Source organism: Caenorhabditis elegans, chromosome V, assembly GCF_000002985.6.
Source record: "Caenorhabditis elegans chromosome V".
In the NCBI taxonomy this organism is placed as follows: domain Eukaryota; kingdom Metazoa; phylum Nematoda; class Chromadorea; order Rhabditida; family Rhabditidae; genus Caenorhabditis; species Caenorhabditis elegans.
Window position 1 is genome coordinate 11,338,160 of NC_003283.11, and position 15,359 is coordinate 11,353,518.

The 15,359-nt window shown below is 37.0% G+C and overlaps 3 protein-coding genes and 14 non-coding genes across 18 annotated transcripts; 3 read left to right on the forward strand and 14 right to left on the reverse strand.

Moving 5' to 3' along the window:
• Window positions 1-229: 229 nt before the first annotated feature.
• Window positions 230-454, forward strand: T02E9.27. Its single transcript, NR_069492.1, has one exon. It is a non-coding gene; the product is annotated as an Unclassified non-coding RNA T02E9.27 (non-coding RNA).
• A 317-nt stretch (window positions 455-771) lies between these two features.
• On the reverse strand, window positions 772-913 carry T02E9.11. The gene has a single exon (NR_069493.1). It is a non-coding gene; the product is annotated as an Unclassified non-coding RNA T02E9.11 (non-coding RNA).
• A 979-nt stretch (window positions 914-1,892) lies between these two features.
• Window positions 1,893-2,112, reverse strand: T02E9.12. The gene has a single exon (NR_069494.1). It is a non-coding gene; the product is annotated as an Unclassified non-coding RNA T02E9.12 (non-coding RNA).
• Window positions 2,113-3,252: 1,140 nt separating this feature from the next.
• On the reverse strand, window positions 3,253-3,546 carry T02E9.15. The gene has a single exon (NR_069495.1). It is a non-coding gene; the product is annotated as an Unclassified non-coding RNA T02E9.15 (non-coding RNA).
• Window positions 3,547-3,675: 129 nt separating this feature from the next.
• On the reverse strand, window positions 3,676-3,861 carry T02E9.19. The gene has a single exon (NR_069496.1). It is a non-coding gene; the product is annotated as an Unclassified non-coding RNA T02E9.19 (non-coding RNA).
• A 212-nt stretch (window positions 3,862-4,073) lies between these two features.
• On the forward strand, window positions 4,074-6,566 carry T02E9.5 (uncharacterized protein). The gene is made up of 4 exons (NM_073480.8): window positions 4,074-4,144; window positions 4,316-4,617; window positions 5,743-5,804; window positions 6,161-6,566. Exons 1-3 carry the CDS (start codon window positions 4,092-4,094, stop codon window positions 5,790-5,792), a joined length of 405 nt encoding a protein of 134 aa, NP_505881.3. The 5' UTR covers window positions 4,074-4,091; the 3' UTR covers window positions 5,793-5,804; window positions 6,161-6,566.
• Window positions 5,108-5,235, reverse strand: T02E9.9. Its single transcript, NR_069497.1, has one exon. It is a non-coding gene; the product is annotated as an Unclassified non-coding RNA T02E9.9 (non-coding RNA).
• On the reverse strand, window positions 5,927-6,149 carry T02E9.13. Its single transcript, NR_069498.1, has one exon. It is a non-coding gene; the product is annotated as an Unclassified non-coding RNA T02E9.13 (non-coding RNA).
• A 102-nt stretch (window positions 6,567-6,668) lies between the features above and the next one.
• On the reverse strand, window positions 6,669-8,853 carry grl-7 (Ground-like domain-containing protein). Of its 2 annotated transcripts, NM_001028922.4 has the most exons (6): window positions 8,355-8,853; window positions 8,259-8,306; window positions 8,010-8,066; window positions 7,369-7,644; window positions 6,953-7,056; window positions 6,672-6,872 (listed from the first exon to the last, which is right to left on the reverse strand). In NM_001028922.4, exons 1-6 carry the CDS (start codon window positions 8,850-8,852, stop codon window positions 6,797-6,799), a joined length of 1,059 nt encoding a protein of 352 aa, NP_001024093.1. In that variant the 5' UTR covers window position 8,853; the 3' UTR covers window positions 6,672-6,796. The 2 variants fall into 2 exon arrangements, with proteins under 2 accessions (NP_001024094.1, NP_001024093.1); NM_001028923.7 differs by lacking the exon at window positions 8,010-8,066 and having other exon boundaries at window positions 6,669-6,872.
• Window positions 8,854-8,953: 100 nt separating this feature from the next.
• Window positions 8,954-9,156, forward strand: T02E9.16. The gene has a single exon (NR_069499.1). It is a non-coding gene; the product is annotated as an Unclassified non-coding RNA T02E9.16 (non-coding RNA).
• Window positions 9,157-9,497: 341 nt separating this feature from the next.
• Window positions 9,498-9,645, reverse strand: T02E9.10. The gene has a single exon (NR_069500.1). It is a non-coding gene; the product is annotated as an Unclassified non-coding RNA T02E9.10 (non-coding RNA).
• Window positions 9,646-9,714: 69 nt separating this feature from the next.
• T02E9.25 lies at window positions 9,715-9,850 on the reverse strand. Its single transcript, NR_069501.1, has one exon. It is a non-coding gene; the product is annotated as an Unclassified non-coding RNA T02E9.25 (non-coding RNA).
• A 1,306-nt stretch (window positions 9,851-11,156) lies between these two features.
• Window positions 11,157-14,834, reverse strand: npr-25 (G-protein coupled receptors family 1 profile domain-containing protein; the record flags this gene model as incomplete). Its single annotated transcript, NM_073482.3, has 5 exons — window positions 11,157-11,743; window positions 12,130-12,290; window positions 12,410-12,619; window positions 13,983-14,163; window positions 14,686-14,834. The coding sequence occupies 5 exons, from the start codon at window positions 14,832-14,834 to the stop codon at window positions 11,314-11,316; spliced, it is 1,131 nt and encodes a 376-aa protein (NP_505883.1). The 3' UTR covers window positions 11,157-11,313.
• T02E9.8 lies at window positions 11,899-11,956 on the reverse strand. Its single transcript, NR_069502.1, has one exon. It is a non-coding gene; the product is annotated as an Unclassified non-coding RNA T02E9.8 (non-coding RNA).
• T02E9.22 lies at window positions 12,025-12,103 on the reverse strand. The gene has a single exon (NR_069503.1). It is a non-coding gene; the product is annotated as an Unclassified non-coding RNA T02E9.22 (non-coding RNA).
• T02E9.28 lies at window positions 13,153-13,292 on the reverse strand. Its single transcript, NR_069504.1, has one exon. It is a non-coding gene; the product is annotated as an Unclassified non-coding RNA T02E9.28 (non-coding RNA).
• On the reverse strand, window positions 13,697-13,826 carry T02E9.14. The gene has a single exon (NR_069505.1). It is a non-coding gene; the product is annotated as an Unclassified non-coding RNA T02E9.14 (non-coding RNA).
• Window positions 14,835-15,359: the final 525 nt, after the last annotated feature.

Genomic DNA, 15,359 nt, shown 5'->3' on the forward strand with positions numbered 1-15,359 from the left:
TCATGTCCCTGTGTTTGTCACATTCTGACCCTTAGTTTTGAAATTTTTTGAGTGCCTTCCGAGTCCTGGTTAAATGACTTAATTCTTCAACTTCTATTGCTTTTTTCCTGCCATCGAAACAAGCCGAATCTTGAGCAACACATCACCAATCGAAAATGCAATTTCGACAAGAGGGTGGAGATGGTGATGGTGCACTTTGACGCCTACCAATGATTCCGACCACTTTAATGAAGACTTCTGTCGAGTCGGATTAAAAGTGATGTGTGTATTACGATATAGGGTGAGAGTGAGTGAGAGGACTAGTTTGTTGTTTTACCATGCTGGATGACTCAGATTCAGTGGCAGTGGAAAGTTCTCTGTATAGTTAAATTTACTTACTATGATAATTTGTATCAACTACTTTACGCAACTTAATTTTGCATGAATCCATATATTTTCAACATGTCTCCTTCAAAAGGTACAAATTGATTTAGTCATGCTATTATCAATCTTGAAAGAAATTCTGAGAAAAAGGTGTTTGATTAAATCATTGCCCACTGGTTTTGATTAGTTTTGGAGCACAACTCTACTTTGGTTTCCAGTTATTTTCCATTGAACTCGGTGAGAAGTAACTTAAAACCTTGCAGCACTTTTTGTTTATATTCGTACATACCTTGATGGCCAACCTAGAATAGTATACAGCACCAGTAGTTTTTTGTTTGATCAAGTTTTTGCGTAACCTTTCTCTCAGTCACTAACCTATGTGCATGTTTGGTAACCAATGTCTTTTGACACCTCATGGGTGGGTGTGAGCCCCAGAACAACCAACACTTGTGGCTGTGTCTTCATCGCTCCTTCTCAAGAAGAACAAGAAAAAGGCCCACTCTGGGTCACATTGTCCTTCATCTTCATCTATTGTTTTGTTCTTTTACTCCTCCCTGTTTCTCTTCACTCCAATGTGTCGAGTATCGTTATTTCTGTTTCGGTTTCCTGTGAGGTTATTATGGTTTTACCACCATTCTCTCGAAAGCGGCAAAACCGATTTTAGTATTTTTCTTTGTGACTCATTTTCCCATTTTTGGAGGAAAGGCCCTTTTCTCAAAAACAACCGGGTCATCCTGGACAAACATAAGATATAGGAAACGGCGAATGTGAGCTAAAGTTTCCTTCTCTTTTCCTTCTATAGCCCGAGCTCTGACCCCAGCCCAAATCAAACAAATCTCAACTCATCAAGTGCACCGGCTACTCCTCAAAAAGAAAAAAAGAAAAAGAGCCGATCTGACCGTCCTCCTCTTCGCAAAAACATCTCTCATTCTCCCTATGTCCACAAACTACTGGTCATCGAGCCGTGGAAGCCTAGCACATTCTCGTTTGAAATGGACACCACTGTCTTATTGGAATGTTCGACGGCACATTGTTCAGATGTGAATGAATAAGAAGTCGACTGGCTTAGTGTTGTTCTATATTTTGTCGACAGTTTATGTTCTCGCAGATTTGTTCGATGCCAATTGAAAAATTGGAAACTTACGTATTTTTGCTGTCGTTTTGAGTAAAAAATTCTAAAGTCACTGGTATCTTGTTTTCAATACATAACTAATAATTTAACCTACTGAATTATTTGTAGAAAAATAGAATGAATAACTTACTTGATTAGAAATTTGAAATATACATAGTACTGTTAAAAAAAAACTGTTTAAAAAAGTTGAAGTTTTATAATATTGTGCTTTTGAGGTTTTTTCTCCATTCAAAAAAAACCTGACTATTGCTTGGTTATCGTATTACTCTTTTCCTCTCTTGGTAAGTAACGACCTCGCCCGGAAGTGTCAACAGTAATTGAATGGTCCGTTCCTCTTACCTTTACCTATCTCAATCACGCCATATTTGAACAGTACCCCTTTGCCCGTGTGGTTCTAGTTTTCTGTGTACTTAATGGATTAACCTGTTGCTCCTCGCTTGGCTTAGTTATTTGATTCGATAACAAAAACGATTGGCATAACCCCAAAAAATTCGGGTGGTCCATTTGAAAACCGCCACAATGATCTGCGCCCTTTTATGTGACTCGTTGGTTGCAACATTCAATGTGCTCGTATTTCATCGAACTTTGGCTCGTTAAGAGCGAAACGACGTCGTCGCAAGTCACGTCGGGGTCCACGGTCCCAGAAACCAAATGTGCTGTCTTTTTTTCTTACTGCTTCTTTCTTTTTCATCGCCAATTTTGCGTCGACTTTCATTCCGTTTCACCACCAAATCCCCGCAACATTAGCATTTTTCTATTCAAAAAAGTAGAAGAAATGATGAAAAAACAGCAAAAAAGGAAACGAAAAACACATGAAAGACCACCACAAGAAAATTGGTTAGGAAGGCCTTGAAATACTCAAAAAGGTGTTTATTCTGTTCCCTTTTTGACTGATGTCATAGTTCATTTGTCAAAGTTATGCAACTTGATATCAGCATCTAGTTATCAAGTGTCAATTGATAAGATATTAGTGTTCTGATAAACATACAAGTTCGAATTATGATTTTCTGAAAGTTTATTCCACACTTCTGTTTAATCGTAAACGTTTAGGTAGTGTTTTGAAACATTCAAATCTAGAACTGGTTTTTGTGTCGTTTTGGAAAACCAAACTTGAGAAGGTTTCAATGCATTTTGGAGTATTCTTCAGATGTTCAAAAACATGAAAGAATTTGGAAGAACACTTTGATTTTTAAATACCCCCAATTCTATACACGCCGGTCTCGTGTGCTCATATTTTAGAATGTTTCGTGCAGTGATTTTTAATTTTGGTAGTACTTGAGAAGAATGATCTTTTATTCGGAATTTGAAAACCAAAATAATAGAGAAAAGTAAAAGATGTGCGGTAAGAAAAGAGAACTTTATCCATAATCCTAAAAACTCCATCTGTCCTCACTTTTCTCTCATTCAAATCTTTCCATCTTTCTTTGAAGCTTTTGACGCCTTCATTCCTATTTTCAAAAAGAAAAGAAGTTGTTGAAAAGATGAAGTTGAAGGACTCGTTCTTCTTTTTCTTCTATTCTACTCTGTCTCGATTAACTTTCGAAATGTTCCGTTCGTTCTCTAAAGACAGAAGGGCTCTATTTCCTGTGTTAGAGGGCTTCTTCTCGCTTCTCTTCTTTCGAAATTTGCATTCGCATCGACCATCGCCTATTTGGAACAAACTCAATTTCGTCGTGTGGCTCCTCGGACCCTTCGTTTTCTCCAATATCTTCGTGCGTGTGAGGATGTCGAGAAAGAGAAACAGGGAGCACACGGATGGAGACACACCTCCTTCGTTGGCATCAAGCCAGCTGCCCACCCATCGTGGAAGGCCCCCCATCATGGCCACGCCCATTCCGTGCACTTTTTGTGCGGCTCCCCTGCTACTGCTGTGCTCGTTGTTGGTGTCGTGGTGGCGTTAGATGGGCTTTGGGCTCAAGACTCCGCGCCCGATTGAGCACCCGCCACCACATTTAAGATTTGAGAGTCGTCGAGCTTCTCCCACTTTTCATCACGCGACACATTTTTTCGTATTTTCTTTTTCTCCATCTTCTTCTTCTTCTGGTGCTGGCATGTGTCCTTTTTTCCGAACCTTCAAGTTCATTTTTCAAAGCAAGGTCTTCTGCTTTTCCCATCTCATCCTTTCATTTCTCGTTCTTAATGCACACGAAGCTCAAGAAAAGAAAATGATTGATTTCAAGTCTCCGTCACCAACCATTCCAATTCCTATTCTGGCCAGTTTCTGCAATGCCCATTACTCAACCTCTTTCCATTTTCCACAAGTATCCTTCGGCGGTTTTCGTTGCCTATTTTTCTCAGCTCATAAATATTTCCTGCGCTTCGACAGCTCCTGAGCCCCCGAAAAATAATAAATTCCATATTTTCCCTATTTTTGTCGGGTGGGTGTTTTCTCATCATTTCTAAACAACTCATAAGCACTATCACAGTGAATTACATGCATGCGGAGGGCTCTTCGTATAATTACATTTCCTTTGGTCCTTCTTCTTTTTCTTTTTTCTTTTTTACTCTGGCTACTCTTCTTTTTGCTCTCAATTGGAATAACCAATGCTATAAATATATTTTTGTTTTTTTATTGCAGGCTTTCATATATCACAAAATGAATTCCTGGATCGTTTATGCAATTGCAATCCTTGCTGTATTTGTCTCTGCGTAAGTTGATTTTTTTTGTTGGAAATCCCTCCAGCTAATAGTAAACTGGCTTTGTTAAAAAAAAAAGATTTTTCCGTAAAAAAACATTAAAAGTTGATTCATGATCGTTGACTAATCCGTATGATTAGTTTTCCTAGTATGTCCTTCGCCCTTCTAGATCTTATTTTTCAGACAATCCGACGAAGATTGGGATGCAACAGTCCGAGACAAGACGGAGTTCTGTGGAACCATGGCTCAGTATGCACCAACCGGAGATATCTACTGCTCACAATTTGCAATGTGCTGTGATCAGCAATTCGATCCAAACAACGGAGATAAATGCAAAGTAAAAGAATCTGAATGTCAACCAACTGATGATGGACGCAGTGGATTGGGAACTTGCAAATACTCCAACTGCACAGAACTTATCACAACAACCACAACCACAACGACCCCAGCTCCTCAATATGAATCAATCAATGCAGCTTACCAAGGTTCGTTGTCACGGCAATTATTGCTATTTTGGGACGGTTTCTTTGGGTTGTGTAGTTCACATTAATCCTCTCAATAGGTAATCGGTTGTATCATTAATCAAGACCATACATTTATGACCCTTGGCAGGTGTGTGTGTAGAAACGGCATGGGTCTCGGTTTACATGCTTGGTAGATGGTATAAGTTGACCTTTCGTAATATAAATTTTTCAATGTTTCTCGACTATTAAAAAATTCCAAAATTGATTTTTCTAAATAAAAAGAGAAATCTGAAAAGTAAAGTGATCAAATTTCAACCAAAAATACGGTTTATGACACTACTCAGATTTATAATTTTTAAAATATATTTCAAAATTATGACCTTTACTTCTCTTTCAAATTCAAAATTTTCATACGTTTTTCACCAACACAATCTCAATTTCAAATATTTTTCAAAGCCATTCGTCAAACCAAGTGTTCTTATATCTACTCTCAATCTAGTTTTGATATTTGCACAATAGTATAGAGGAGCACCGGAAGGAATACGAAGGGACATTGAGCTCTTAAGGTCAACCCCATAGGGGATTTCAAAGCACATCATTAGAATTTCGAGGTGTCCTACTCTCTTCTTTTACTAAAATGGACATTTCTGTTTGAAATTGAAGGGACGTAAGGAGGGAAGACCTCCCGCACTCTTATGCCTATCTTTTGAGAATGAGCCCCCGGAAATTGCGTGACAATTGACTATTCGTTATGGGTGGTCCCCTTTGCCGAACCGGAAAGACAAAAGAGGAATGAGAATGGCTAATGAACAACTGAAACCTTTTGAGCCTCAAAGCATTTGGTACGGTTTTGCCGCATGATTGCACTCGTTTAGTTCGACTCATGTCTAATTAGCACTATATTGAAATGGTCCGCACTATCGTGGCCAGGTGGGAATAGGGAAAGGGAGTAGGTTGATGGATTAACCATCCGGATTAGACCAGCCAGGTGAGGCTCGGTACGACCTGAAACCAAAAATCTCTTCAAACACGACAGGGTCATTAACATTAGTAGGGTACATTTGGCAGAACAAAAACAAAGATTAAGATAAACAAGAATATTCAAAAGAGAGAAAATCCTGCATTATTCAACTATTTCGTTTTCAGCGGTTACCATCATTGCTCCACTCTTTGCTGCCTTGTACTGTGTGATGTAAATCGAGAAGAAGGTATGTAATTAATTTTTTTTTTTCAATTTCAAATACCAAATTCGTTAGTAATCTATTCAACAAAATATTACCACAAAGTTTATAGCGTATAGCGTGTTAGAAGTTACTAGAACTATTAACGAATATTCATAATACTTAACATTTTCGCTAGTTTAAGACGTATAGACTTTGTAGGTTTACTTCAAATTGTATATTTTCCATTAGTATACCTCCTTGTTTCCCTGCCAAAACCCAAATCGAACATATGTCCATTTTCTGTCTTCTTTCGTCTAATCCGACTCCATCTAATCTAGCTTTTCTGCGGCAGTAAGCCATCCGTCGGTATAATGTTTCAAGCCACATGTCATATCTTTCAGATTTCCGCTTCTTCGAATGTCTACGTCCACGTCTCCACCTATCAGTTCAGGGATCTTTCAATTTCATATTATTACCCTCAAACATCTTCCTCTTCATAGTTATGTTGTGTAGCCTGAATTCCCTTTTTTCTCCAAGCGTTTTCAGATTCTCAATGATTTCGCAATTTGTACGGTGATGCTCTACGATTATTGGAGTTGTGACTCAAAAAAACATTTTAAACAAGAAAAAATTCAAAAATTCAAAAAAATACTCCGACCACCCAAATATCAATGCTTTCAAAGAAAATTTATCAGTTTTGGTTGATTTGATTTTCCTCTTATTTTATGCATTTTCACCTCATCCTCTTTTTCATGTATTTCCTGTTTTTCTATTTTAAGTATGCCGAAAATAAAATCAAAATAAAAAATTATGCAATGTGTACATACTTAGCCATTCAAGAAATTTTCATTAATCCCATAAATCTTTCTTTTAAATTGACTTATACCAATACGGAAGATGAAAAACCTGTTTATTAAGCGAATACTTTATTATTAGTCGAACCAGGAAATAATATAACAAAGAGGAGAAGAAAATGAAACAATTTCCTTTCTATATTGCACTTGGAACACTGTTTTTGAAATCTTTGATTTCTATATTTACAATTGACGGTAGGTGTAGCATGAGATATCCCCTTTGGTCTCTTGGCAGTAGAGCTCGGTGTTGGTCACATAGCTGCAACATTAAATGTTAACCTATTGAATGAATAGTTATGACCGGTCGTAAAATTACGCCACACCACCATCTATCCTCACCTAAAATCGCCATTTGCGCAAATCACATCAAATCGTCCACCGAATTGGGCCTCAGCTGCCAATTGGATCATTCTCTTTGAGCTGTTCAATTGGTCATCGATGTTCTGCAATACGAATGGCTTGAAGAAATTTATCAAATTCGCGAGTTTCAAATTTCTATTGGAAATCTCATGAAGGAATCATATTGATTCAGAATTTTACTTTAATCGTAAAATAGTAGAGTTCCTGCGAAAAATTTAAAAAATTGAATCATTATTTGTTTTGAGTAAGATGTTTTGGGATTGGAATTCGATTTAATATCCAGGAAATACTGCCTGATTGATATTGAAAACTTTTAAATGAAATTAATTTTTTATAATTGCTAATTTTGTCTTTCCTCATGGTGCATATTTTCAAAAAATAGAAAACAAACTTACATCGATAACAACCTTTCTCAAATCATCAGAGTTGCAGAGTGGGTCATCGGTAAGGTGAAGTTCACTGATATCAACTTCCTTTTCGTTGGTGTCTGCAACAATCTCTTCTCCAACTGGAAATTCTGTAGATGTCGAGGCAGCAGCGGCAGTGGTTGAGGAAGCAGCAGCTGGAGCTTTAACGGTCTTCATATGTGTAGTCTTTCCTTCGTCTTTCTTTTTGATTGGCTCTTCTTCTTCTTCAACGACTTCTGCGACCTTGGCGGCAGCGGCAGCGGCCTGAAATCAAAAGATTCCAGGAAACATTTTCACATTTTTCTGGATCGAGAATAAGAAGAAACCTTATTTTTAGTGGCACTGATAAATATTTGCAAGGGATATTTAGGAAGATAAAAGTGTTTTCCACAGCCAAAAAAAAAAAAATTATCAAATAAGAAAAGAGTTCCTACGTACTATGAAATATATTTATATTTTTTACGATAAATCAATTTTTTGTGCGTTATAGTGATTGATTGGGACTACTCTGATAATTTCCAAAATACGTATTTTTGCACAAATTGCCTACTTACAAAGAAATGAAACAAAATTTGGTGTTAGTAACAAGCCATGTAAAAGGTACTCAATGTTAATGAGACCCTCCGTACCTGGTTTCCAAGCTCGGAAGCGTGCTGAGCCGCTTCGATCACATTGGTGCCAGTGTTCTGAAAGTGAATGCATGCAAGAAAGTTGCGAAAAAAATAAAAAAGAAGGAATTGTCGATAAGACCATGGTGCGAGTGAATTTTAGCAGATGAAAGGCATGCAGGCTATACAAAACGCTTTAAGCTTAAAATCAGTATTAGTCATTCAATGGTAAAAGCTGAGAGAAAATGAAAGCAGAAGCAAGCATCATACCTGGTAGTTTGGCTCTTCACGGGCAAGGGAAGCTACTACTTCTTGTTCCTGCAAATTAAAAGTAAAGAATTAATATGTAATGCATTTTAATATTACCCCAGTGTAAGCAGCTTCTGATGGTGGTGGAGCCGATTCCTGAGCTGTAGCAACTTCCGCGACTTGGGCTGGAGCATCTTGGTAATTTCCTCCGGCTTGAACTTGAGCTGGAGCAACCTCAGCTGGTCCCGGAGCTGGTTGAACTGGAGCTTGATATCCTCCAGCTGGGACTTGAGCTTGTGGTTGATATCCTTGAACTGGTGCTGGACCAGCTTGGTATCCTCCTTGGGGTTGGTATGGAGCTGGGGCAGCTTGGAAGCCTTGTTGAGCTCCTCCGTATCCTCCCTGTTGTGGATATTGTGGAGCAGCAGCATATCCTCCTTGCTGTGGAGCACCAACGTATCCTTGAACGATGTTACCTCCAGAGCATGGAGCTGGAGCTGGATGTGGAGCGCAAGCTGGCGCCTGCTGACATCCACAACCTCCACCACCTCCTCCGAAGAAGAATGCTGATGTGGTTTGAGCAAGAAGGAGAGTGGAGACAAGTCGGAATAGCATTCTGGAAATAGAATCAACAGTGAATGAAAATGACGAAGGACCGAATGAAAAGAAGGTGGAGAGAAGAAGCATCAAAACCCAAATGCCAATTACTTTTACAACTATTGCTATGCGGAATCACGGTGAGGTAGATTTGAATCTGGGTCAGAAGCTGCCTAGAGAAGCTTAGATGCTTTACCCTGTAAACTAGTGAAACAAGAGAACCGATCGGTTAGCGCGGTGGGTAGAAAATGCTTTGGCGGGTTTGATTGATAGTGATAAGCTGCGAGCGTCCGGTTTTTTGGCTGGATTGTCAATAGGATTGAATACGAGAACATTGTCAGAAATTGTGTGGAAGTGGACATATCCAAATTGATGGGCGGTTATGCAATAGAAGTATGATTAATTTCTCATTATACTCATGATGAATGGCAACGAATAAGACAAGTTTGTTCAGCGGTCTTCATAATTTTCTAATAGCCCTATCGCCACGTCACACTGCCATTCAAAGTTTAATAAGAATAACCGAAATTGGAAATTTATGCAAAAGCAATAAGTGAAAGTTTCTGTAGGAAGATCAGATGGTCAATGGATGTAGACAAATTCCAATTCACACTATATTGCTAAATTAAGACACTAAATTGAAAAGGTTATATACTGTATTTTACATTGTATTATTCCATTAAATATCGATTAAACAAAACAAATCGTGAAAAATGGAAAAAAAAACCATCGTAGATTGAATCTCGTTTCAGGTGAATCTTGAAAGCTTTTATACGGTCGAACCACCATCAAAAATGTGTTATCAATTGTAGCCGCTGGCACACACCCCAAAACTTGCTAGCTTCTCTCTTCAACTATTCCATTGTTCTCGATTTTTTCGGAAAAAGAACCCGATGATGCTGTCGACGGCTTCACCTGCGCAATCCCGCTCTCTTATCTCGCTAACGTTGACGATGAATTAAGAGACGTATATATGCAATATTCGCCAATATTCGGGATTTGTTTTTGATCAAGATAATCTGATTTTACCGTCTCTTTTAGAATGATAGTGGATGGCAACAACGGGTTCTTGTATTGGCATTATAACATGGAAACTGAAAAATGCTGTTCTTTATTGACAAAATGATAACATGAATCACTTTTAAATCAGTTTTTTGAGGTTTCAGACACAGTAATAAAATAAGAAACTGGAAGTTTAGATTTTTGCTAGAAGAATAGTGTAGATCACAACTAATGATTAATTTCATTTCTTTGTACGAATGATCATTGCAACGTGAATGCTCTATCAGATGAACAAGATTGAACTCGGAAATCTAAAAATATTTCGTTTTTCTTCTTGAAATTATTTAAATTAAAAAGTTAAGTATTTACATATATGATAGTTATTTGCACTAAAAACTAAACAGTGTGGCAATTTAAAGTAACATATTATTTTTGGTACCCACCTAGTCTGCCTAGCTTGGGTCGAGGCAAAATAGCAAAAAAAGTAGCAGCACAATCCACGTGCTAAATTAAAAAATCAAACATTATAATTTAGATTTTCCAAAAAATTGACTCTTGCAAAAACCAAACTACATGCATATCAATGCTCTAAATTTCTACAAAATTGAAGTGATTTACTTTAGTTTTTTTGAGTTCAGAAAATCAGTTCTTGTCAAAACAATGTATCTAGGAACATCTTTAAACATTGCCACGTAACAGTTTTCGGATTCGTTTTTCAAATCGAGAATCAGAATAGTAGTTGCCTTGTAAATGTTGCTCAAGTTCCATTTTTACCGTCTCAACAGTTTACATTGTAAGATAAATTAGCTTTGTAGGCTCTGCAAACCCTTCCAAATTTGTAAAACAAAAAAATTCTTCCGATTCGAAATTCTCCCTGGAGAGGCAACCCTTTTCAAATCGGAAAAGAGATAATGATTACTCATTTTGTGGGAGACACATTTTTCATTTTATTTTATGGCCAGTCACACAAGTTCCAAAAAAAAGTTAACTGCAATGATGCCACATAGTTAAACAGTGGATATATGAAGCCAAGAAAGAACAATGTGTTTTTATCTCAAATTGCGTACCCTGTCAATTAGTCTCATCTCTTATTTGCAGCAGTGCTGCAACATTCGCTCTTTATCCTCTTAATATATTTTTTTCAGATAAACTACTCGAGTCAGCGAATTGAATAATTGTAACCTACATGATTCCTGGTTTGAATATAGACATATCTCTCAAGTTTTCAGTGTAAAAAACTTATGAAATAATTGTTCTCTATTCGTAGCTGCAGATCTAATAATTAAAATAGTGAATTAGAAACCGAGTAGATCATTTAAGTTCAGTGTCATTAAAATGTTTATAAATAAACAAAGTAACTCCCGTACAAAGAACAGACGTCTATTGATTTTTACACTTATGGGGAGATACATATAATGAGATCAATTGAATCACGGATTGTCTTTGAGATCAAAATGTTATTAAAGCCAGTAAATAATTATCTTGAATTCTTCTTTCCATTACTACTTGAACGAATAGAAAGTTGAGCTTCACAGTGTGGACACATCAATGGGACATCATCGAACTTGCTCGTAAGCTCAACAGCTGCCTCACTGTATCCTTTCTCATGCATCGATTTTGTTCGCTTTCTGATCATTCTTTCCGTAACTAGAACCAATCCTTTTTTGAATTGACTATTAAGTCGAGCATAGAATATCCAGTTAAATGCCGCCGATATGAACGGAAGAAGATGTGAATAATAGGTGAATGTCATGACTTTTGGATTCATTTTGTGCCCAAGAACTGTCGAGAAAATGTTGTAGATCTGTGGGAGCCAAAATGGAATATGACACGAAAGATAGAAGAACGTGGCTGCCATTGTGTATATTGTAATGCGGCGGAGGGGAATTCGAGATTGGAGCATTGTTCTGAAATTGGTTAATTTTATTGAATGTTTTATAGGCCGATATCTGACTTGAAACAAATATTTATCTAATTAATAAAACATAACTATTCATCTGTTTCTTTCTGTTAAATTTAATTTGTAGAAAATTTTTGAATTAATGTGTTTTATTGAATTCCCCTATTTCAAGAAATTCAAGCACAGCTTTCTGGTCTTGTTCAAATGCCGAAAAAAACTTCTTTTCTTATTACTCACTTTTTCGAAAATTCTTTTCAAATTAGTTCACTTTTTTTCTATAAAAGCAAACCACTTGGGTTGTTTTTCTTTTGTCTTTCATTTTCCCTTCACACGCCTTTTCAGTCCAGAAATCTTTGATTCTTTTTGTGCTGACTCATCATCTTAAAAATGTACCTTCTTTGTCTCCTCAGACGAAGGACGATCTTCGCGTAAAAGTAGGTTAGAAGAGTGCATGGAAGTAAGAATGCAAAGAAGATCAGAAATGCAGACACCCAAACCTTCCACTCTAATGCCATTCCGTCAATACACATTTGTCGGATAACTTCGTGCCGTTCCTGGAAGTTTTCTTTTGTGCGAAGGGGCTTGATGAAAATGGAAAAACTAAAGGTTAAAAAGGAGAGAAAGTATTTGTATTTTGCATCTGCAAATGACTCTACTCATCCCACTCACTTACATTCTTTGCGCTCACAAAATATTGTCCACTTTTGAAACTCGTCACTCTGGCAGACAAAACGACTGGAGATATGAGAAAAAGTGACAATGTTGCAAGAATTGTCGTGATATAAATCGTGTGACGCATCTCATGGATTCGTTTTATTTCCGGATGACATATTGCCATGTAACGATCAAATGCCAGTGCGGTTAGAATGAATGTGGAGCACATCTGAAAGTTATATTGAACTGATGAAAAACAAGTCGACGATTTTATAATAATAGTTCTAATTATGTTTTCCATTAAATAATGATTTTTATTCTATAAAAATTTGTGATGTGTCAAAATTATATTCTATTGGTATAGTGCACTTTTCTAATGATACACTTTTTTGAGAGTTTTGTTTAAATCCCTAGAATACAAAGTTCAATTTGTAATCATTTTCAAGGAAACCCTTCTCGAAAATGTTGTTTTGTTTAATTTTTGAACCTTTTGAATCAGAAGTGCAATTAACATTTTCCACACCAATATACGAAGAAAAATTGTAGTTTTCAAACATTCGCAAGCTACCTGCGAACATTTGTGAAAGTGTCTTCCAGAGGCAAAACAAAATTTTTGTAGAGATCAACTCATAAGGAAGATACCAAGAAATCAGTAACCATACTTGAAGATTAAGATAAATAAATTTATGGATTAGTATGCACAATTGTTCAAAAGTATTTTAGGCTTCTTCGTGATCAGAAAAACACTAGTTCAATCTCCATGTTGTTCGTCCACTTAAGCTCCTTCTTTCTTTCCTTAACCGAATTAACCCAGTTGGGAACGAAAAATAGTAAAGTTCCACGTATCCACTCATCCCAAGGGTCTTTTCTTATCCAGATTTTTTTTCGGAAATCTCCAGAAGAAAGTGACGACAAGAAGATTGGCTGATTCAATTGTCAAGACAATCCGGAGCCTTTTCTTCTATTTTTGTATGTGACGAGTAGACGACGTGCACGCGAAATGTACATAATAATTACTAGTGCATTCCCTACCACCACACCAGTTTTTCAGTTTTCTGTCGCGACTTTTCTCATTCAAAATTCCAAGTAATATTATGATGATGGGACGGAAATCTAAAAGTGTGCGATATCGCCCATAGTGCCCTATTCAATGAAAATGACTTGCCAATTTTCTCACATTCATTCTTCCCGGAATCACATGTTTCAAAGCTTTATATATTTACAAAAGAAGGTGACACATCTACCTCTACAACTCGGCATTAAAATCTACACTAAAATTTAAAATTAGCCTCGATACAATGTAAATTTCCTTTCTTTCAGCAACAGCTTTCTTTCTTTTTTCTATCTTATATCATCACAAGAATCCAATTTCAATTTCCGAGAAGCTGAGAGGAACATAAAATGAGAAACCGCCCTCTACTGGCTTTGCTCAGAGCAATGAGCAACATTCCGGGATATTGTTGCCGAACTAGTAGCACAACTCTACGTGACAATTAAAAAACTTCCCTATCATAAACACAACAAAGCCAACACTTTTAAGGAAGGAAATTAATTTTCATTGTGGGTGGCTAAGAATCAAACTTCACACAAACCTTATTAGAAAGCTCAAGCATAAAGTGGATCTTGCACACCAGCTCTCCGAATACCCAGTTGTTGAGAATCATGTACGATAGGGAGAATGGAATCGAAACGGTGACAAGAAGATCGACTGCGCATAATGCAACGATGTAAATAAATGTGTTCCCAAGTGCAGTTACAGATGATTTTAGGGATCTGAAAATTAAGTCATTTATTTTCAAATCATATTCGCTAGAAACGCTTGATAGAAAATCTCATTAATTTAAAAAAGCGTAAAACACTATGAAAACTGTTTCAAATTATAGAAGTGTTCATCCGTCCTTATCTTTTTAAATTTCGCAATATTTTCCGAACACAAAAGTCACTAGACTTTCTTTTAACAAATTATTAGGGCACAAAAAACAATGGTAGCACGAGTACATTCTGAGTACCAATTTAATGTATATTAATCAAGAACAAGCGTCACGTGCTCGAAATGACATTTTATTAGAACAATTTTAGAACCTTCTTTCTCTGAAAGGTTACCTCGAATTCAACATCCGTATCCCACTGACCCCAATTATGTCTAGCAAGTATTCAGGAAGTATTTTATTGACCCCATACTAAACTTTTGGATATTCAAAGAACCGACTGAATTTGTTGTTTTTAATAAACTCTTAGTTACTTTTATAGCTTAAAGTCTCGCGGAAAGAGGTCTCATCTGGAGATTTATCTCACCGTGTAATGAAGAAAACGTAGGAGAGAACGGCCGTGTTGCCGAGAGTTCCAAAAACAAAACATATTGAATATGGTATAGCTGTTTTTGCAAATGATGCACCTACCAGTGGTGGAGGTGGGTACCCGATGCTTGAATTTGTGATATTCATCTGAAAATCAACTGACATAGAGAATAATATTCAAAAGAAGCAGGGAAGTAGAAAACCTAGGAAAAAAAGAACGGGAGATGTCCGAGGATAAATAAAAAGGAAGGAAATTATTATGATCCGGGAGAGGCAAACACAATAGATTCTAAGAAATAACTTTCAAAAAAGTAAAACAAAAAGGAGAAAAGAAGCTATTTTCGAATGAAACGGGTAGAAAAGTGGACGAAAAGTAGAAGAAATGACGATTCTCTGCCTCCAAAAATGGAGGAGAGAAGCTCGGAAGAGGGCGGAGTCCACAAGGAAGCCGAGGAGTACTCTAAAGGAAAGAAGAAGAATGGATAAGGAAAAATGCTGGAACCAGTGCTTGTAAATGACATATTTCATCTGGAAAGGAATGTAGTAGAGTGAAATGTACGTGTGAACACACGATAAAAGAGTAGGTGGATGGAAGGGCGGAGCTAAACAGACAAGGCAGTGTCTTGAAGGATTAGCGCAATGGGAAAATGTCTCTAAGGTAAGAATCGATGT